Raw genomic sequence first — 23,543 nt, forward strand, 5'->3', positions numbered from 1 at the left:
TGGAACGAAGTAGCAATAACCACAGGGAATGAACACAACTCACTGTTGTCTAACTTCTTCCGCCAATCCACACGACGCACTCTTGGTACCCGATGTTCCTTGCCTCATTTTGAACCTGGACTCCCCGCATTGTCTACTAATCCTCGTCGGCACTGCTACGTTTGGACATGGTAAGGTAGGGCCTGGAGGGAAACGCAAGTCTCGTCCACATAGCGTTTATTTACAGACAGGGACACATCATCAGTGAAGGTACCATGTATATAACACTTATATTCCTTATAGATAATTGAGCATCGGCTTTTAATATTATGAACCTAGCCCAGGTAGACTTAATCCTACAACATACTTTAAATCCTAACACAGATGCTCTTAAAATGGCTAAAGTCATCTCGGTCCATAAGAGTGGAGGCGATAAGTCACAATAACGTGGCTAAAGTATGTTGACCAGACCACACACTAGAAGGTGAAGGGACGACGACGTTTCGGTCCGTCCTGGACCATTCTCAAGTCAATTGTCACAATCGACTTGAGAATGGTCCAGGACGGACCGAAACGTCGTCGTCCCTTCACCTTCTAGTGTGTGGTCTGGTCAACATAAGAGTGGAGATCTCACTAAAATAAATTTTTGTTGACCATTATCAATTTTGCCTACCTTGTCTAAAATTTTTGAGAAACTTGTTTACAAACAGCTATATTACTTTGCATGTAATGCACAATATACTGTACTTGGGTCTAACCAATATGGCTACAGGCCCCATAAAAGCACCAAAATTGCTCTTATAATTATTCTTAATCTAATACATGGAGATCTTGACACAAATGAGTACGTCCATAGGTGTGTTTCATGACTTGTGCAAGGCTTTTGACAACGTTAACCACAATAACCTTCTCAAACTTCAACACTATGAAGTCAGAGGTTACTCCCTTCACTACTAGCAATCATACCTTAGTGACAGGCATCAGTATGTTTCAGTGAACGATTCCACTTGTCCCACAATGCCAATTGGTTTTCTGCAGGGTAGTATACTTGGTCCAATCTTCTTTCTCATATATATCAATGATCTTCCAAATACCATATATTTCAAGCCAATTCTATTTGCTGATGATACAACCTTCGTTTTCTCACATGCTTACCATAACCGGATCGGATTTAATAAATTCCACAGAAATCTGGATTAGCAGGACTTTATTGCATTTATATGCATAGCTAAAAAATTTAGGGAAATTCTTACCGGCATCATTTAAGATCAAGTTGTATAATGAATATTGCATAATTCTAAATTAAATATAAATTCTGAAGTAATACATCAGATTGATTGTTGCCGCCGAAGGCGGCTAGTTTATTGTGCACCCCATACTCATCCTGTGAGCGGTAGCGCAAAAGCATTACAGAGGGCACAAAAGGTCTTTATCAGACCTCATCTTAGATTATTACATAAACAATTTCTTCAATCCTTCACACCTTATAGATACAATGTCAGCTAGTTACAGAGAAAGTGTATTACAAGAGCTACATATTTACAGTAAGTCATCATACATTAATGGTAGGTTTTATCGTTAATACATAATACATCAGATGAATATAATAAATCACTGTTGACAGTGTTTCAAAGCTAGGATGAGGAAAATATATGCTCTTATTTATAGTCATATACAGAAAAAGAAAAAATACAATTTATCATAGACCACCTTAAATATTCTCCTTTAAATTATAATGGCAATATTAGCACTTATTTACTACGTGCTAACCGTAGCTAAGCCTTTACTTGTACTTTTTACTCATTTTGTAATGACTGCAATAGTAGGATCCTCGAACCATCATTCTCTGTCTCAGATGATTGAGAATGATGGTTTGATATCATGTTTAACATAAACACAAGAACAACGTTTGAAACAGGCATAGCGCAGTGTTGCTATAGCATCAACAAGAGCATTATTTGGTTGCTTCACATACTTACAGAAAACTTTAATTAAAGTACGCACTGCTCTTATGTCTTTTTCAGAGTTACTGCCTTCAGAGATGTTTTTTGTGGCAATAAAAACATCCCTGTGAACCTTATTTATTTTTCTGCAGATAAGACTGTAGTTATAAGGTGCTCTTCCTCGCACGCTTCCTTGATCATAGTTCAGATTGCAATTACGACAACATTTTGTGATTGGATCGATACCCTCTCCTTCATTACAAATTGTGCATTTTAAAATTACAAGTGTTGGCGAGTTGGCAAGTTGGCGAGTTGGCCAGTTGTTTAAACAAGCCTCACAGGTGCAAGTGAAATGGAAACGAGTCATTAGAGACAACCTCCTGGAATCTCTTGTGTGTTGAAGAAAATCTTCTCCATATGAAGTGGTTAACATCTTACCAGCCGGAATGAATTGCATTGCTCTTATTATGCAAGTTATTCCATAATAAAATGCAGCACAATTTGGATTGCAGGAGTGATTCATGAGACTGGATACCGGGTAAATAGCGCCACCACATACATCCAGTTGACATTTCTTACTGTCATTCACATTAAACTGTAAGATAAATAAATTCTGTAATTAGAAATATGCATTATGCCAAGAAGAAAAACTGTAAATTAAATGGTGACCTAACTAGGTAAGAAAACTGAAAGGAAAAGGAAAATATATAAAAATGTATGGGCGTACCCGGCTACAATCAGGTCTCTCTTACCCCTTCCCCACTTCACCTTCTCTCCCACTCTCTCGCTCTCTCTTTTCATATTCTCCCTCTTTTCTCATCTTCCCTGCTATATAGTCATAATGTATTGAGTGCTTTCTACTGGTTATTAAAATTAAATTTAATTCTCATCTAATCCCTCTCCAACTTTCTTCCCCAAGATCCCTCCTCTCCCACCCTCTCACATGCTTCTCTCTCTCTAACGTTCTTCCCCTGCCTCTTTTCCCTCTTTTATAATCTACCCCCTCCTCATTCCTTCTCCAAACATTACCCCCCTCCTCCTTCCTACTACAAACATCATCCCCTCAACCCCATCCTCCTTCCTTCTCCAAATATCCCCCCCTTCTTTCTTTCTACTCCAAACATCCCCCTTCAACCCCTTCCTCCTTCCTTCTCCCCTCTAGTTTGAAGTCCCCCTGGCTTTGTCCTGGGTTCGAATCTGGCCGGAAAGGATTTACTGAGCGCAAATCATTAACCGTAGCCTCTGTTTACCCAACAGTAAAATGGGTACCTGATTGTTAAACGATTTGGCAGGATCATATTCCAGGAAATATTAGGATTAAGGACTTGCCCAAGTAAGTAATTATCAAAAGAAGGCACGAAAGCGGGAAGGTTATGTAGCACCATCAAATGTGCGGAATAATCAGGGGGCACTAAATATCACCAAGGATGCCAATACGAGAACAAAAACGCATAAGGCGAACTATATCAAAAGTATCTAAGTCACCAAGAATTCTATCGAGGGACAGGTGACCGCGAGGAGCGGTTGGAAAGCAAGACACACGCTCGTCCTGGATGTCAGAACATTCAACAAGGATATGTATGACAGTAAGAAGGACAATGCAATGTGGACAATAAGGAGCTGGGCGGCGCTCCATTAAGTGACCGTGAGTTAAGCGAGTATGGCCAATACGCAACCTCGCTAGAGCCATTTCCCATCGCCGGTTATGGTGGTAAGAGGACGGCCACGAGGAAACAAAACTCTTAAGAGTAGGCAGTTTGTTACCAGTAACAGACGACCAATAAGCATGCCAACGGGTAAGGATGGAGGAATGGATAACCGGGTAAAAGTGGGAATAAGGAATACCTTTACGAGAGATGGGACAAGAGCAGACAGCTTCCCTGGCGGCAGCATCCGCACGCTCATTTAACCCTTGGACTGCTCACCTATTTTCGGCAAAAACGTCTTGGTGCAATTGTCAAGGACATATTTTTGTTATTTTTACAAATGTTCAGGTAAATTTAATGTCAAAATGTTTCCAAAGTCAACTATTTCCATTTCAAAACACAAATAGTAATGAAAACATTAAAAAACATTAAAATATAGCCAAATTAAAAAACAAAAAGCACAACTCTCTAAGCGCCTAAAGGCGCTTTGCGCAGTGCAGTGGTTAAAGAGACACCAATATGGCTGGGAACCCAATAAAATTCAACCGACTTAAATTTACTGTGAACAAGAAACAGCCAATGCTGGATCTCGACTACTACTGGATGAACCGGTAAGGGTAAGGGTAAGGGTGTTCGACCCGAGAGCCATGAGGGCACTACGAGAGTCAACAACAACCACAAAGTAAGATTGACAACGAGAAAGCAGGAGACGAAGAGCATAGTGAATAGAATAAAGTTCCACTTTGAAGATGCTAGTCTCCGGAGGTAAGCAACACATATAATTGCAATCAGGAAAAGCAACAGAGTAGCCAACACCGTCCACAGACTTAGACCCATTGTTGAAGATGGAAACGGAGCGGGAGTGAAGAAAAGTGTTCAAGGAAAAGACATTTCAGAACTCTAGGAGGGGTAAAAGCTTTAGTGATGCGGGTTAAGGATATACAAAACTGCGGAAGGAGGACTCTCCACGGGGGCAAAGAAGGAACAACACGAGGAGAAATATTAGAAATACGAACCGAAAGAGAATCCTATAAGCGAGATAACCAGACAGAAATGGACAGGTGGTGAAGAGGAACAGGAACCACAGGAGGGGCAAAAGTTAAAGCACGACAGAGGCGAGAGGAAGGATGCTGCAAGGACCGCGCAAGATAGCGAAGACAGTAGCAATCACGGCGGTCTTGGAGAGATAGGAAGCCAGTGTCAACATACAAGCTGAGGACGGGAGTCAAACGAAAGGCACCAGAACTGAGGTGCAACCCAGTATGGTGCAAAACATCAAGACGGTGGAGAGTAGAAGGAGGAGACGAGTAAGCAGGGCAACCATAATCGAGCTTAGACAGGACGAGAGAGGAATGTAAAGCGAGGACAGTGCGCCTATCCACTCCCGAAGAAGTATGGGACAATACCCGAAGGAGGGCAAGGGGCCTTAGAGCACTCACAGAGGTAAGAGATATGGGGAGACCAAGACAAACGAGTGTCAAAGAATAACCCCCAAAGCTTCGTGGAATCTTTGTACTCAAGGGGATGACCATAAAGTGACAAAGAGGGATGAAGAACGACCCGTTTCAAAGTAAAAGTTATGGCACAAGTCTTAGTAGTTGAGAACTTGAAGCCATGATCGGTGGCCCCAGACGACACGGCAACAATTGCAAGTTGAAGCAGGCGTTGAAGGAGAGGCGAATCATCATCCTAACAGCAAAGGGTAATATCATCGACATAGAGAGCGGAAAAAACGCCTGAAGGAAGAGAAGAAAGAAGACCATTGAGGGCAACCATAAAAAGAGTAGAGCTCAGAACACTACCCTGGGGCACACCCTCGTATTGCTGAAAAGAGGCAGAGAGAGGGGGTACCAAACCTCACTCGAAAGGAACGACGAGAGAGGAAGTTGCGGAGAAAGAGAGGGAGACGACCACGAAGGCCAAAAGAATGAAGCTGGGATAGACTATGATACCACCAAGTGGTGTCGTAAGCCTTTTCCAGGTCAAAAAGGACGGCAACAACGGAGGTCTTCGCAGCAAAAGCAGTACGAATATAGACCTCCAAGTTCACCAGGACATCTGTTGTGCTGCGGCACTTGCAGAAACCAAATTGGGAAAGGGAGAGGAGGTGATGGTGTTCCAGGAACCACATCAGACGAACATTAACCATACGTTCAAAGAGTTTGCAGACAACTTGTGAGGGCAATAGGGCAAAAGTCCTTAGGGGATATTCCCAGAGACCCTGGTTTGCAAACAGGGAGGAAAATGGCATCGAGCCAGTACTCAGGGACTGACGACGACTCCTAGATCCGATTATACAGACTCAGTAAATACTGAGACGTGCACGGAGGGAGATGGCGAAGCATCTCATAATGAATGCCATCGGAGCCCACTGCCGTAGAACCGCAGAGGGTCAGGGCAGAACGAAGTTCAAAGAGAGAGAAAGGATCATTATAGGGAAGTCGAAGACAAGTGCAGAAATCTAAAGGACGAGATTAAAGGACAGGTTTACGAAGAAGGAAAGATTGGGGAAGATGCAAACCAGAGCTAACAGAAGAAAAGTGTGAACCCAGTTCGGTAGCGACCTGCAACGGGTCCGCCACAAGAGTACCACGGAGGTGAAGGATCAGTGAAACATCGGGAACGAACTTACCCACTATCTTGTGGATACTCTTCCAGATCTGTGGCAGAGGAGTTTCGGACATAATGGTGGAGACATAAGATGCCCAACAATTACGTTTAGCCGTACAGATGGCCCTACGGGCCACCGCACTCGCCTTCCGAAATAAAAGAAAAGAATCAGCCGTCTGCCAGCGACGGTGTCTCTTCCAGGCTGCACGCTTACAACGGACAGCCCGAGCACAGTCTGTGTTCCACTAGGGAATGCACTTCCGTGTGACCCGAGAGGAAGAGCGAGGAATAGAGCGGAGGGTAGCCTTGAAGATGGTGTCATGAAAAAGGAGGAGAGAGCGAGGGAGAGGTCAGAGAGAGCACCACTGAGGGTAAATTAGGTTCCAGTCTGCCTTAGCAAACTGCCACATAGGAAAAAAAAGGGGAGGGTGAAAAGAATAAAAGGTAACAAGGATGGGGAAATGGTCACGCCATGGAGGTCATCAAGAACCTGCCACGTAAAATCTAAGTAAAGAGAAGACGAGCAAAGAGAAAGATCAAGTCAGGAAAGGGTGCGAGTCCGAGAGTTCAAATGCGTGGGCTCACCAGAATTCAGAAGAGACAGGGAAGAAGAGAGGATGAACGGCTCAAGAAGGCGACCTCGGGTGTTCGTCAGAACATCACCCCAAAGGGAATGACGACAATTGAAATCACCAAGCAGGAGCACAGGCTCCGGCAAGGTGTTTCCACCTTGCCGGATTCCTTGAAACACCATTCCAGTAGGTGTTTCAGATCGGGAAGAGAAAGCGGGAAACTCGGGGGGAGATAAATGGAACAAACGGTGTACCATTTCCTCACAAAGATACGAGCAGCAGAACAATAGAGAGGCGAAGGAAAAAGTAAGGGGACAAAGGGAACATCCGAGCGAATCAAGAGAGCAGAAGAGTTAGGAGTCCCAGCAACAGCTGGGGGGGGGGGGGGCGGGAGAGAAAGAAATAGCCACGAAAGCATCGGCTCCTGGAGACAGACACAAAGGGGCGAAAACCTCGAAATCAGAAGCTGGAGTTCGAGGAAATTGATGTAATAACCACGAACGTTCCATTGATGAATAGACATCGACAAGAAGAGGAAGGACAGCAAAGTCAGGGTTAGGGGGCATGGGTAAACTGAGTAAAGAAGGAGGGAAGGGCAGACGAGCAGGGTCCGGAGGAGGAAGACGGGGGGGGGATAACCAAGGGTCAAGGACAGCAGCAGGAGGGACAGAAACAAGGGGATGCACTTCAGCAAGGGCACCAACCGAGAGAGAAGCGGGGGCCAAAGAGACCTCCATAGCAGGAACAGGGGGCGTACCACCGAAACGGGAGGGGACAGACCGAGAGTTAGAAGTAGGGGGCGAGGAAGAGAGCGAAGCCTTTTTACCCGCCAGGGAGGAGGAAGGAGAGGAGCCAGGCTTACGCTTCTGACTCAAAGAGACAGGTGTCCCAGCAACTACGTTCTGGGCAACGGATTCCAGCATCTCAACAGGAGAAGCGAAACGAGAGCATACATGACGGCCGCTGGGAGAGCGATTGTCATCAGCCCGTTCCGACAGGTGGCGTGGAGAGCCAACAGACGGAGAAGGATGGGAAGGAGGATCAGAGGGAGACGAGGAAGAAGACACAAAAGACATGACAGACCGGGCAGGAAGAAGGGGAATCCCAGACAAAGGACCAGGAGTGGGACCCTTCAGGACAGAACCTAATGGAACAGAGGAGGGAGCAGTGGGCGTCTCAGGGTCCAAGGCCTCGAAACGGTTTCGAGTCTGAGGAAGGTGGGAAGGACGAGGAGAGGGAGAGCGCAACATGCGAGCATAAGAGACATTAGCATAAGGTGGGAGCCGGTAAACCTGGCGCCTCGCCTCAGGAAAAGATAAACAATCCCAGTGCTTCAAGTTGAGGACGGCTGCCTCAAGTTTGTAATGTATACACACACGGGAGAAGGTAGAGTGGGCCTCACCGCAATTGAGGCAGCTAGTCTGGGGAAAAGTGCACTCCGACTTAGAGTGACCTTCGTCTCCACACAAAGGACAGAGAGAGATAGTTCCACAGCAGCGGAGGGCACCATGCCCAAACCTCCAGCCCTTACTACAGAGTCGAGGGGAGGGGTTGTACTCCTAGACGGAGCACCTGGCACCAGTAAGAATGACAGACGGCGAAAGGGTCCTACCATCAAAGGTAATCTTCACAACCCGAAGGGGTTGACAGCGAATACCACGAGGGGGACGAGTAAACGAGTCAACCTGAAGGACAGAATGGCCCAATGCATCAAGGATATGACGAATATCCTCGTGGCAGTCCTGGAGATTCCGAACACCGGTAGCAACATGGGGTGGGAGGAGAATAGTGCCAACACCGGCATTCAACCGAGCGTTCTTGGAGACGCGGACAGGGGTCTCGCCAAGGCAGGACAAGGCGGCCAAGCGGAAGACTGCATCCTGAGAAGGAGCAGCAATGACACATGCACCGAGATGGGTGGGGTGAAAAGTAACAGAGGCATCTACGGAATCAACAAGGTGCTTATGAAGGGATAAATCGTCAGGAGGCGTAGAATCAAGAAGGAGGAGATCAAAGTATTTGGCCCACAAAGCGGGACCAAACAAGGCCTGATACGCATCAGCACGGGAAGGAATCGGGTGCGGCTATGTCGAGGACGACGTTGAGAACCCCCAGAGAGAGAGGGGTTAAGAGGCGCAGTAGTCACAACTAGAGACTGAGCCGTGCCAGGGGACGAGGTAGTCACCACTGGGGGCTTGGGGCTCGACCCTACCACAGAGAAGGGAGGGTAGCCGAGGGGAGTAGTCAGGAGGGTGAAAAGAGGAGCAAGGTCTGGGCCCAACGCAGCGTGGGCTACAGAGCCCGGTCTTCCAATACAGTCTGATTCGGGGGCTTGGTCGCCCACCCCACGAGCCTGAGAGGGTACAAGAGGAACATTCATCAACATAGATACGAAAAGAAACTTTTATTCACGAATGTGCCCCACACCCACCATGGAGCCACAATTAGAGGCAGGACACCCAACATGAAGCTATTGCCGATCAAGCCGGGGTCCCCCAGGGGTGCGTCGTGAGTACACACCCCACAAACGCTACCTTAAGAACCGTCAGTCCGTCGAGATTGGGTTCAGTGACGAAAGGGAGATTGACAATAAAAGGTTCCCCTAGCTCGAGACGCTGGGTGCTACAGTTCTACGGGTGCAAGAGTATGCTCCTCAAATACCCGGGCGTCAAAACAAAAGAAGGCCAAAAGAATGATCAAAACAGGCACAAGGTCAGCAGGAAATGACAACGAGAAAGGAGAAGAGGGGGAGAAAACGAAACAAAAGGAAAAGGAAAAGGCGTCCAGCAAAATTTGTGAGGACTCGGCCAGCTACCCTTAACTGATTAGGTTGGGTTGTCACTATTCGGTTTGACCCCCACTTTATAGACCTGGCCCCGACCAGCAGCTTTACCCCATCTTTGTAGACCTGACCCCGACCAACAGCTATACCCCATCTTTATAGAACTGACCCTGACCAGCAATTTATTATCCAACAGAGCAGAAGAAGTTGTTAAACACATATGGCAAAATCTTACTGAAGCCACCATACGATAATAAATACTCATAATAAAACCAAGTAAAACAGAAACAAACAACACTTAGTGGGCCAACCAGAGGCTTAGGGCCCGCGCAGGAATATCCCTGCAAAAAAAGAAAAAAAAAGCAACTTTAGCCCATCTTTATAGATCTGACCCCGACCAGCAGCTTTACCCCATCTTTATTGACCTGACCCCGACCAGCAGCTTGACCCCCCTCTTTACAGACCCGACCCCAACCAGCAGCTTGACCCCCTCTTTACAGACCTGACTCCACCCAGCCGCCTGGCCCTCCCTCTTTATAGACCTGACCCCACCCAGCAGCCTGACCCCCTCTTTATAGACCTGACCCCGACCAGCAGCTTGACCCCTCTCTTTATAGACCTGACCCCGACCAGAAGCTTGACCCCCCTCTTTATAGACCTAACCCTGACCAGCAGCTTGACCCCCTCTTTATAGACCTGGCCCCGACCAGCAGCTTGACCCCTCTCTTTATAGACCGGACCCCGACCAGAAGCTTGACCCCCTCTTTATAGACCTGACCCCGACCAGCAGCTTGACCCCCTCTTTATAGACCTGACCCCGACCAGCAGCTTGACCCCCTCTTTATAACCTGACCCCGACCAGCAGCTTGACCTCCTCTTTACAGACCCGACCCCGACCAGCAGCTTGACCCCCTCTTTACAGACCTGACTCCACCCAGCAGCCTGACCCCCTCTTTATATACCTGACCCCGACCTGCAGCTTAGCCTTTTTATAGACCTATGTCTGACCCTTACCTCAGACATTTACCCTGAGGTTGGGCGAGACTAGCCCAAAGTATCTGGTTCCAACCTCATAATGTATGACAGACATTTTCTCTAATACAGTATATAGTTTATATAGCTTAGTCCAATCATGGCAAGGGCCAAACACAAAACAACAATCTGGAAGTATTACCGTGGGATTTGAAAAGCATAGACTATTGCAATTGATGATCATGATGTGATGGATGAGTGTGCTGCCAGTCAAGATGATGTCTTCAAGGCTTGGAGTGAAGGGCTCACCATCACAACTGAGGAAGTAGCGACCACTCAACTGCAGAAGTTTGGTTACAATAAAAGCTTGTATACATATCTTTAGTTCTTCTGAAGATAACTTATCTTTGTTGGTTGTCAGGTGGTACACTGATCTATAATCCGATGCATCATAGATACCATTTTTATTGAAACCAAGATTTTTGGGAGGTTGGTTTTTTGCTTCATATTGCAGTAGTGGTATAATTTCCTTGAACTTAGCATGAGAAGTCTTCATCATTAATTTGTATGCTACTGCAAGCAAACCTCCATTCTCCAGTACATGCAGGGTTTCCACAATAGGGCATTCTTGCCAATGAATGTCTGATAATTCCTGTGATCGACACTCTTCACTACAAAATATCACCTAAAATATAAAAAAGCAGCGTTAAATGTGATGAAACAGCATTTTCTGGGCGAACCCCCGAGGCTGCCTGGAGCTATCGGGCTAATATGTGATATTTTAGACCGGGCATTAGCTATGGAGTTCAACCTACCAGGGACCACGAGTCAGAACCTGGCCCTTTTAGAGAGGTTGCAGGGAGCAATGGCCCTGAGAAGCCCCCATTTGGTTGGGGATTTCCTTATCTGCCATCGACCTGGGTTAGGCACCCAGAAAGGTATACATAACAAAACAAACTCCACATGGTAATAAAATGATAACTAACAACCAAAACTAGAGATAGAATTCTCTCCAATACCAAGGAAACAGGCAAAAGTCACACTCCACTGCCGCGCTGCTCGTCAGTGCAGCCCTCCACTCCACGAAATGTGGAGGCGGGGAGCCTTGGACCTCCCCATGGTAGCTACTCAGTTATCCAGTTCGAAAACTAAGCATTAAACTACGCAAAAAAACAGGGAGCCTCTAGGGCTCGCCCTGAAAATAACGATTTATTGAATTCAACGCTGGTTTTCTGTGGGGAGCCCCATTGGCTCCCTGGAGCTACATAACCAAAGATAAAGAAAAGAAGGACATACCTGAGAGGCGGACGCCACAAACTCCTCAACGCAAAGTCAAGACACCTGGCTTTAGTCTGCGACCCAAAGCAATTCAGGAACGCCCATGAGCAGGAACGTTAACCAAAGAATGGGCGGCCAGGACCCTATCTGATCTCCAAAATTCCTGCACCCGAATATCAGCCTAAGACATGTTGCCAAACACGGCAGTCAATCCAGCAAAATTCCTTACATCATGGGCACGAGGATAGACCGCAGGCTGGCTAGACTTAATAACCATGCGGACAACCTGGAAGACCCGAGCCCTGGAACAGGGAACGAGGGGAAACCGGATCAATGCAAAGCGTATACCCAGCCACTGAAGCCGAAGTGTGCAGGTAACGACGATGAGCTGCAACCGGACACAACACATGATGCACCCCCCGGTAACCAAGCATCAACGACTAAAGGACCCCCTCTGAAAAGGAGGGGTCTCGTTCTTTGCCAGAAAAGAAGAAGGCTGCAAATGCAAAAACTTACCACCAGGACCGAAAGAGCAGAAACCCCTGCGCCAGAGGAGAGCATGCAGCACCATAACCCGACCCTCAGGCCAATGCCAATAGAAACAGAGCTTTGGAAAAACAATCTTGAACCGAAGGGGCCACCACAAATCGAGGAGAGGAAAGATAGGAGAGAACCCTGATCAAAGACCATGACGGTTCAGGTGGTGCATGAGCAAGACTGAGGTGAAACAGAGCACGAGAAAGTTTATGAAACAGCTCAGAAAAGACAACTACTCCGAGCGCAAGCTGAAGCGGTTCCGCCAGCGCTGCATGATACATGCCGATAGTATAGTCGTCAAATGACAGTCCTGAAAAAGCCAAGACAACCCAATCTGCAATAGAAGACAACCTACGATGAGAGAAAATGGCGGAAAGAACGCCAGAAAACTTCATACAGTGTTCGAGATGAAGCTCTCAGGTGGGACACCATTAAAGAAGCCACATGATCACCATACATGTGGTGATAAACCCGTATCAAAAAGACCAAAAAGACAGGTCCAACCTGCTGGAAGAGGCGGAGCCTCGTGAAACCTCCTGGGTTCGCTCACCAAGCAAGCAGAGCCGGGAACCAATGCTGGGCTGCCATCAAGGGGCCACGAGGACTACTCGCCCCTGGTAGGACTCTAACCGAGCCAGATCCTGAAGCAACAGCTGGACCAGAGGGAAGAGGTACAAGTAACCCCACCTCAACCAGTCCCGACGAAAGGCGTCCACCGCAACAGCCTCGCAGTCGGGAAAGTGCACCACATAGATCGGGAGACGCCGAGGCCACGCCGACGCAAAGAGATCTAAGTTCGGGACTCCGTACCTCTGGCAGAGTCAATGGAAGAAGTCTGCGTCGACCATCCAAACCTCGAACAGAGGAAGAAACCGAGTGTGGGGAAATCTGGTTCTAGTTTATATGCTAATAAAATGTATAATTATGTGAATGCAAAATAATAATTAATTCTAAGAAAGCTTGAAGGACCAGAATACGATGTTAAATAAGAGAACCAGTGACTTATGGATCTCTATGATTAAATGTAAGAAATTCCATTATTCTATTACGCAATGAATCGTAAAATTCTATACATTCTAGAACCTCTTCCCATGACACATTTTGGTGGGGTCTTTTATGAGGTTAGTCTACATGGGATTATATAATAATGGCATACTACTCATCAATAAATATTCACACATATAAATTTGGAAATGCAAGAAAATATTATCAATGAAATAAATTGGTTAGTAAAATGCAACATTAGTCTACTAAAAACGTGAAAGACTGCTTAGCTGTTAAGTAGGTATCACAGCTAGCATCATACAAATTGTATACTCGTAGGTGTAAACTTGTTGTACAGGCTACTGGAGGAAATACGTGATCGTGGTAGACGTTATGGTCTCGCAAAAGCTGGTACTCCAGCTGAAATATAAATATTATGTAAATTCCACTCCAAACCCTAGAATCTTTCATTTAATTCTAAATTCTAAATGGATTTAAGGACCTGCAGTACACTTACGTAGGATTATGTGTCGCCAAATATCGTTAACGAACAGGGAGGTAAACTAATTAAATTTTAAAGGCCTCTAAAACCACTAAAGGATACTTATCTTCCCTGCCGAACGTGGTGTCCATAAAATTTAAGTTGCAGGATATGTCTGGAGTTTGTAGATGGCCAGATGCTCCAAAATATAACTGATATGAATAAGCTGACTTCAGAACACCTGTGGGGAAATCTGGCTCTAGTTTAATACTAATAAAATGTATAATTCTATAAATGCAAAATAAAGATTAAATCTAAGATAGCTCGAAGGACCAGAATGCGTTGTTAAATGAGAGAACCAGTGATTTATGGATCTCTATGATTATATGTGAATAAATTTTATTAAGCAATGACTGTAAATTCTATGCATGCTAGAACCAAGGTTCCATGACACATTTTTTGGGGGGGGGTCTTCTATGAGGTTAGTCTATGTGTAACATATATTATGTAATAATAATAATAATGATAATATGCACACACATAGATAATGATAAATAAAATGTAATGCAAAAAATACTACTGTATATTAAAATTCAAATTATGTATCTGATTAATATGCGATGATTAGAAATGCTTGACTCTCAATAATTAAATTCTACTATCTACAATGAAAACTGATTAAATCTCAGCTGTGACAGAGGGACGTAGGTGGAGTCGAATGTCAACTTGGGATAGTGATACTTGGATCACGTGAGTATGTGGCGTTCATACGCTTCCTCAGTGGTGTTGCACCATGGTGGGGTTTATTTTATCGCCTGCAGCGTTATGACAGGGCACCCAAATGAACATATTTAAGAGCTCAATAAATAGAACAAATGGGGTAAAAATGCCTGTCGAACTGGTGTCCGTGATTCTAGTAAGCTGCGTCCTCAATCTGAAGCCCGATGATGTACGGATGCTTGCTAGCTTGTAAGATTTGTAGGGACTGCCTCGGAACACCGTAATGCTAGTTGATAGAAAATGGCGAGAGCACCCTTCCTTCCCGAAAGTCGCGCATGCGCATAGCTCACAGTGGCGGCTTGTGCATAAATTATATTTATTTTTTAAAGCTGAATAGGGAAGGAAGTGTTTATGAATACTTTATGTAGTGATGTTTGATTCTCACAGTGCAGGTCAGTTAATGTAGACTGCACAAATAAAACGAGAATCTTTTGGAGGTGAAAATGATTGTTGATTATGGTATTATTTACTAGAACAGCAATTAAGCTGGGGTAAAGGAATTCCAGTAAACTGTTGTATACTAAACAAAGTAAATCTATTACTAAATAATTATCCCTAATAAAGGAAAGTAAATGGTTGAACTTCTATTTGATCTACAGATATGTGGAAATTTATTCTCCGTGGGTGGCTGACGCAACACTGCACAATTCTAGGAGAAATTACATAATGTTCCACATCCTAATGCAATGAATTCTCTGATACTAAACTACGGATTAATAGTGTTAGTTGATTATTATGCTTAGTACAGGAAATACATCCCATTGTACTAAGGATTAATAAATGAGTATTAAATAATAATGAATCTATTCACTGATACAGCAAATCGTGGCTACATAAATTAATTCCAGTAACATGATATCTCCCCTCCCGCTCCGGTGCGGGGAGAGGAGGGATGCGCGAACGAGTGGCGAGGCAGTAGAGTGTGACGTTTGCTTGTTTGCTTCTTTCCAAGGGATTGGAGGGAGTTTTATCTCTATTTTCGGTTGTTAGCTGTCATTTTATTACCATGTGGGATTTGTTTTGTTATGCCTACCTTTCTGGGTGCCTAATCCCGGTCGATGGCAGATAAGGAAAACCCCAACCATCTGGGGTTTTCTCAGGGCCATTGCTCCCTGCAACCTCTCTGAAGGGGCCAGGTTCTGGCTCATGGTCTCTGATGGTCGAACTCCATAGCTAATGCCCTGGTCTAATATATCACACATTAGCCTAATAGCTCCAGGGAGCCGAAGGGGCTCCCACAGAAATATCAATAATTAAAGAGAAATTCTGTAATAAAATTATTGTATGACTTAGCTACTGATGTATGTATTATTTATTAAATCATTAATACATTTATATCATTACAAGTAAAGAATGAGATTTTATCTATACCTTCCATGCATTTTTGTTTAACTCTTCAACTGTACACATCGACCAGGATTGTTTCATAAGGGGTGCAAAAAATAAAGCTCTTAGACCTGATGGAGTTTCACCGTGCCTGCTGCGAGAATGTGCAACTGAGCTGAGCAATCCACTCCAATTAATATTCCAGACATCTTAGTGCACAGAAATCTTAGCAGATATATGGAAAAAAACAAACATAGTACCAATCTATAAAAAATGGAAGTCGAGAGGAACCTCTAAATAATAGACCTGTATAATTAACAAACGTGGAAATCAAAACTCTAGAAAAAATAGTTAAAGCCAAATGGGTTGAACACCTAGAGAGTAATGACATTATAATGGACAGACAGTATGGCTCTCGAACAGGAAGATCCTGTGTAACAAATCATCTTAGTTTTTATGATAAAGCCACAGAGATACTTCAGGAAAGGTGGTTGGGTTGACTCTGTTTATCTAGACCTAAAAAAGGCTTTTGATAGTCCGACACAAGAGGCTGTTCTGGAAACTGGAACATGTTGGAGTGGGTGACAAGGAGACTTCAGACATGGATTAAAAAATTTCTAACTGACAGACAGATGAGGGCAGTAATCAGAGACAATGTATCTGACAGGAGGAGTATTACTAGTTGAGTACCACAGGGTTCAGTTCTTGCACCAGTAATGTTCATTATCTACATAAACGATCTACCGGAAGGAATACAGAATTACACGAACACGCTTTTGGATGATGCTAAGATACCGGGGAAGATAGAAGACGCAGTGGATTGTAATGCCATTCAAATTGATCTAGATAAAATAAGTGCTTGGAGCGACAAATGGCAAGTTGAATTCAATGTGAATAATTTCCATGTTATGAAATGTGGAATCGGAGAAAATAGACCACACACGACTTACAAATTATGTGGAAAGAAATTACAGAACTCTATTAAAGAACGAGACCTAGGGGGTGGTTTTGGATAGTAAGCTGTCACCAGAGGAACACACAAAGAATAGTATGAGAGGAGCGTATGCGTCGCTTTGCAACTTCAGACTTGCTTTTAATCTAACAGAAAATTTTAAGTAGGTAATTTGTATCAAAATTTATGAAGAAAGACGAGTGCTGTAGGAAGCCTGTAATTCACTCGAAAGGCAAGGCAACGAAGGGAGCGCCAGTCCCTCAAACTATTCACAGTAAAAGAAGTGGCTAAGCGAATTTTGGTTGTGGGAGATTCCCAGGTGAGATATTTGGATAGAGCTTTTTGTGCCAGAGATAGGGGAACAGGTTAACGGTTTGCTCTCCGGTAGTAGGAATTGATGATATAGTAAGCAACATGAATGATATTATGGCTGGAAATATGAAAAACCCATTATATGTATCAATGCAGGTGGAAATGATGTAGGACGAGTTAGGAGTGAGGCACTGATAAAGAGGTTTAAGACATCTCCTCTCATAGAATTACTTAGGAATAAGGGAGTAATCCCAATCATATGTAGCATTTCTCCAAGAAAGGGAGTTACATAAGAACATAAGAACAAAGGTAACTGCAGAAGGCCTATTGGCCCATACGAGGCAGCTCCTATTCTATAACCACCCAATCCCACTCATATACTTGTCCAACCCGCGCTTGAAACAATCGAGGGACCCCACCTCCACCACGTTACGCGGCAATTGGTTCCACAAATCTACAACCCTGTTACTGAACCAGTATTTACCCAAGTCTTTCCTAAATCTAAACTTATCCAATTTATACCCATTGTTTCGTGTTCTGTCCTGTGTTGATACTTTTAATACCCTATTAATATCCCCCTTGTTATGTCCATTCACCCACTTAAGAACATAAGAACATAAGAACATAAGAACAAAGGTAACTGCAGAAGGCCTATTGGCCCATACGAGGCAGCTCCTATTCTATAACCACCCAATCCCACTCATATACTTGTCCAACCCGTGCTTGAAACAATCGAGGGACCCCACCTCCACAGTGTTACGCGGCAATTGGTTCCACAAATCAACAACCCTGTTACTGAACCAGTATTTACCCAAGTCTTTCCTAAATCTAAACTTATCCAATTTATATCCATTGTTTCGTGTTCTGTCCTGTGTTGATACTTTTAATACCCTATTAATATCCCCCCGGTTATGTCCATTCATCCACTTGTAAACCTCTATCATGTCACCCCTAACTCTTCGCCTTTCCAGTGAATGCAACTTAAGCTTTGTTAATCTTTCTTCATATGAAAGATTTCTAATTTGGGGAATTAACTTAGTCATCCTACGCTGGACCCGTTCAAGTGAATTTATATCCATTCTATAATATGGCGACCAAAACTGAACTGCATAATCTAAATGGGGCCTAACTAGAGCAAGATATAGCTTGAGAACCACACCAGGTGTCTTGTTACTAACGCTGCGATTAATAAATCCAAGTGTCCGATTTGCCTTATTACGAACATTTATGCATTGATCCTTTTGTTTTAAATTCTTACTAATCATAACTCCCAGATCCCTTTCGCAATCCGACTTCGCAATCACAACACCATCTAGCTCGTATCTTGTAACTCTATCATCATTACCTAACCTCAGAACTTTACATTTATCAGCATTAAACTGCATCTGCCAATCCTTTGACCATTTCAAAACCCTATCTAGATCAACTTGAAGTGATAGTGAGTCCTCCTCCGAATTAATTTCCCTACCGATTTTCGTATCATCGGCAAATTTGCAAATGTTGCTACTCAAACCTGAATCTAAATCATTTATATATATTATAAACAACAGAGGTCCCAGGACAGAGCCTTGAGGCACTCCACTTACAACATTTTCCCACTCTGACTTGATTCCATTTATACTAACTCTCTGTTTCCTTTGGTATAGCCATGCCCTAATCCAGCTTAATATAGCACCCCCAATACCATGAGACTATTTTTTTAATCAGTCTTTCATGTGGCACTGTATCAAAAGCTTTGCTAAAGTCAAGGTATACAACATCGCAATCCTTACCACTATCAACTGCCTCAACAATGCTAGAATAAAAAGATAACAAATTTGTTAAACATGAACGGCCATTTATAAAACCATGTTGCGACTCAATTATTAATTTATGTTTTTCAAGATGAAGACGAATTTTATTTGCTATTATAGATTCGAGTAACTTTCCCACAATAGACGTTAGGCTAATTGGTCGATAGTTAGACGCAAGTGATCTATCTCCTTTCTTAAAAACTGGTATCACATTAGCAACTTTCCAAAACTCTGGCACTCTGCCTGACTCTATTGATTTATTAAATATGGTTGACAGTGGGTCAGAAAGCTCCTCTTTGCATTCTTTAAGCACCCTAGCAAACACTTCATCCGGCCCTGGGGATTTGTTTGGTTTGAGTTTTACTATTTGTTTAAGAACATCCTCCCTGGTAACTGCTAAACTCGTCAACCTGTCCTCGTCCCCACCCACATAGACTTGTTCGGCTGAAGGCATATTGTTAAGTTCCTCTTTAGTAAATACAGATACAAAATATTTATTAAAAATACTACTCATCTCTTCATCACTATCTGTTATTTGACCTGTCAAATAATAACAGCTCCTCGTGTTGGCCCACACGAGGAGCTGCCTCGTGTGGGCCAACAGGCCTTCTGCAGTTGCCTTTGTTCTTATGTTATTAAAAATTGAGAGGGTGTTCTTAAGCAAAGTTGTTATATACGTTCGGAGGGGTGTTCTTATTCATTTATTTACAAAAGGATTGGCAGATGCAGTTTAATGCTGATAAATGTAAAGTTCTGAGGTTAGGTAATGATGATAGAGTTACAAGATACGAGCTAGATGGTGTTGTGATTGCGAAGTCGGATTGCGAAAGGGATCTGGGAGTTATGATTAGTAAGAATTTAAAACAAAAGGATCAATGCATAAATGTTCGTAATAAGGCAAATCGGACACTTGGATTTATTAATCGCAGCGTTAGTAACAAGACACCTGGTGTGGTTCTCAAGCTATATCTTGCTCTAGTTAGGCCCCATTTAGATTATGCAGTTCAGTTTTGGTCGCCATATTATAGAATGGATATAAATTCACTTGAACGTGTCCAGCGTAGGATGACTAAGTTAATTCCCCAAATTAGAAATCTTTCATATGAAGAAAGATTAACAAAGCTTAAGTTGCATTCACTGGAAAGGCGAAGAGTTAGGGGTGACATGATAGAGGTTTACAAGTGGATGAATGGACATAACCGGGGGGATATTAATAGGGTATTAAAAGTATCAACACAGGACAGAACACGAAACAATGGGTATAAATTGGATAAGTCTAGATTTAGGAAAGACTTGGGTAAATACTGGTTCAGTAACAGGGTTGTTGATTTGTGGAACCAATTGCCGCGTAACATTGTGGAGGTGGGGTTCCTCGATTGTTTCAAGCACGGGTTGGACAAGTATATGAGTGGGATTGGGTGGTTATAGAATAGGAGCTGCCTCGTATAGGCCAACAGGCCTTCTGCAGTTGCCTTTGTTCTTATGTTCTTATGTTCTTATAGTGAAACTGAAGCCAAACAAATCCCAGGGCCTGATGAAGTGTTTGCTAGGGTGCTTAAAGAATGCAAAGATGAGCTTTGCGAGCCATAGTGTTCCATATTTAACAAATCATTAGTCAGGCAGACTGCCAGAGTCGTGGAAGGCTGCTAATGTGGTACCAAGTGCTAAAAAAGGAGATAGATCACTTGTGTCACACTATCGGCCAATTAGCCTAACGTCAATTGTGGGAAAGTTACTTGAATCAATAATTGCAAATACCATTCGTCTTCATCTTGAAAAACATAGATCAATAAATGATTCACAACATGATTTTACAAATGGCCGTTTATGTTTAACAAATTTGCTATCATTTTATGCCATCATAGTTGTGGCAGTTGATAGTGGTAAAGTTTGTTATGTTGTGTACCTTGACATTAGCAAAGCTTGAACAAATCCACAAGGGCCGTGACGAGGGTTCGAACCTACGTCCTACCTACGAGAGGATCCCAGAAGCTGCCTTAATCGACTGAGCTACGACATGGTCAAAATAATAGCAACCAGACGTTCTATTGAACTTACTTGGATCATGCAGCATCTCCGAGACACAAACCAGGGTTTTTCACAATTCCCTCATGCACTCGAGCTCTATTAATAAGCTGTTCTACCTCTTCGCCTTTACTTCATTACACCACAGAAATCACAATAGCGTGATGCAGCACACTATTGATGCATCATGCTATTGATACATTTATTTGATGCATCACGCTATAGATGCATTCATTTGATGCAGCACACTATTGATGCATCATGCTATTGTGATTTCTGTGTGTTAGCAAAGCTTTTGACACAGTGCCACACGGAAGACTGATTAAAAGGATACTCATGGTATTGGGGGTACTAAATTAAGTTACATAAGAACATAAGAACAAAGGCAACTGCAGAAGGCCTATTGGCCCATACGAGGCAGCTCCTTTTTATAACCACCCAATCCCACTCATATACATGTCCAACCCATACTTGAAACAATCGAGGGACCCCACCTCCACAATGTTACGTGGCAATTGGTTCCACAAATCAACAACCCTGTTACTGAACCAGTATTTACCCAAGTCTTTCCTAAATCTAAACTTATCCAATTTATACCAATTGTTTCGTGTTCTGTCTTGTGTTGATAATTTTAATACCCTATTAATATCTCCCTTGTTATATATATTCATCAACTTGTAAACCTCTATCATGCTTTGCTTAGAATATTTGTAAATAAGCTATATTTTGAATCCAAATCGAAATCCTCCTTTATATCACACATCGCTGGGTTCACGTCTTGCTCCAAGACCGGCCCACCCCCCCCCCCTTGCCCAAGACTTTCCAATCTATTTGACCCAAACAATTTCTCAGGATATTAAAATTAGCTTTACGAAAATCTGGCACTTTAACAGAATTTTCTCCTACAGATCTATTCCATTCTATGCTAAATCTGATTTCTTTGTGATTTCCCTAGTACACTCCCAATTTCGATGTCATTAATCTGTGTTTCCCTGTTAGTTAACACTAGATCTAAAATATTATTTTCCTGCGTTGGTTCCTTAATGTGTTGCATAAGAAAGCAATCATCAATTAATTCTATACAATCTTCTGCTTCGTTATTCCCTGTTTTGTTAATCCAGTTTATTCCACTAAAATTAAACTCACCCATGACACAAATACTTTTAGACCAAGATGCTCTAGAAATTTCATCCCATAGATGCTTTGCTTCCATTCTGTCTAAATTTGGTGGCCTATATATAACTCCTACTATAAGATTACTAGCAGTACCCGCCACGCGTTGCTGTGGCTCAGTCTGGTTAAATGGGAAAGAAAGAAAAGAGAAAGTGCACGTTTCTAATATGTTTAATTTCACAATGCGTGTGGGTATACAATATTTTTGTTGTTCCATTGTCTGTGGAAATATAGAGACTGTCTGGTATGCCGACTCTAGAACACGCAACATATAATTGTCCATGTGAGAAGCAATGTGTCTAGAAATAAACTGCACAATTCTAAAGATTGACCATGAGCTTTGTTGATGGTGATTGCAAACGCCAATCGAATTGGAAATTACAATCTCTTAAATTGAAATGGAATATCTGTTAGAATGATAGGAATGCAAGGAATGAGAACATCTTTACCTGCGAAAGGTCCTGTCAAAAGTGTTGCTTCTACGACGTTGCTGAATATTTTTTACTGCAAGGTGCGTGGCGTTGCAAAGTTTTGGCTGGTTGATATTTCGCAACATGATAATTGGGAAGCCGATTTTCAGTTGCCTTATGTGTGGTGGTATCCCTGGCAGATCGAGTAAATTAAAACATTCTGTTGGATAATTAATCGCTTCATGTGCTTCCTCAACAGTGTCGACGGACTTGTATGTGACTGACTCGCTTTGTATATTAGACTGAATAATATTGTTAACGTCGTAGACGTCTTTGTTCTTGGCCGCAAGAATAGCTCGTTCATTCAGCCAATCGTTATTCATATAATTGGTTTGAATATTGAGAAATAATTTTTCAACCAATTCTTCTTTTGACGTCACTAAATTGCAGAAGTTATGAGACAATGAAATTCGTCCTGAGGTCAGATCAACCGGCACGTTTCCGTTCCTAATTTCCAGAAATTAACGTGAGAATATCTCAGCTGATGGATCGTTTTGCAGTAGCTACATAACTACATGCATATTTGTAGTTAATTTAAATGTCTTTACGAGGCGCCACAAAGTAGAGTATTTCAGACAGGCATTTATTTCGTCCGCTGGTGTCGATCAAGGAATTACAGGTAATGTTTGGCTGAAATCTACTGCAAACAATATTAACGCGTTCCCAAATGGTCTGATGTTTCCACGCAAATCTTGCAATGATCGATCAAGAGCCTCGAGCGATTTTTTGCCGTGCATTGTGCATTCATACCAAACAATAAATTTGCCTTTCTGCATTACTTTTCCCAGGCCTGACGCTTTGGAAATGTTGCACGTGGGAGTTACAATGAATTACATGCTCATTGGCGATTTCGAAGCCGAAAGAGCAGTTCATCCTCCTGGTCGCAATGTTTCAGCAATTCCGGACGATGCATGAGCTAAGGCTATGC

The 23,543-nt window shown here is 43.2% G+C and overlaps 1 protein-coding gene across 1 annotated transcript in view; it reads right to left on the reverse strand.

Moving 5' to 3' along the window:
* Positions 1-201: 201 nt before the first annotated feature.
* LOC123749375 (SET and MYND domain-containing protein 4-like) overlaps positions 202-23,543 on the reverse strand; it is a 155,468-nt gene continuing 132,126 nt past the window's right edge. The window contains exons 4-5 of the mRNA XM_069332937.1: positions 10,707-11,189; positions 202-2,517 (exon numbers count right to left, since the gene is read on the reverse strand). Of these exons, the coding sequence (XP_069189038.1) occupies positions 1,831-2,517; positions 10,707-11,189 (1,170 nt within the window). The 3' untranslated portion in view covers positions 202-1,830. The remainder of the gene's footprint in view (positions 2,518-10,706; positions 11,190-23,543) is intronic.

The sequence above is a fragment of the Procambarus clarkii genome, chromosome 28 (genome assembly GCF_040958095.1).
Source record: "Procambarus clarkii isolate CNS0578487 chromosome 28, FALCON_Pclarkii_2.0, whole genome shotgun sequence".
Taxonomy (NCBI): Eukaryota; Metazoa; Arthropoda; class Malacostraca; order Decapoda; family Cambaridae; genus Procambarus; species Procambarus clarkii.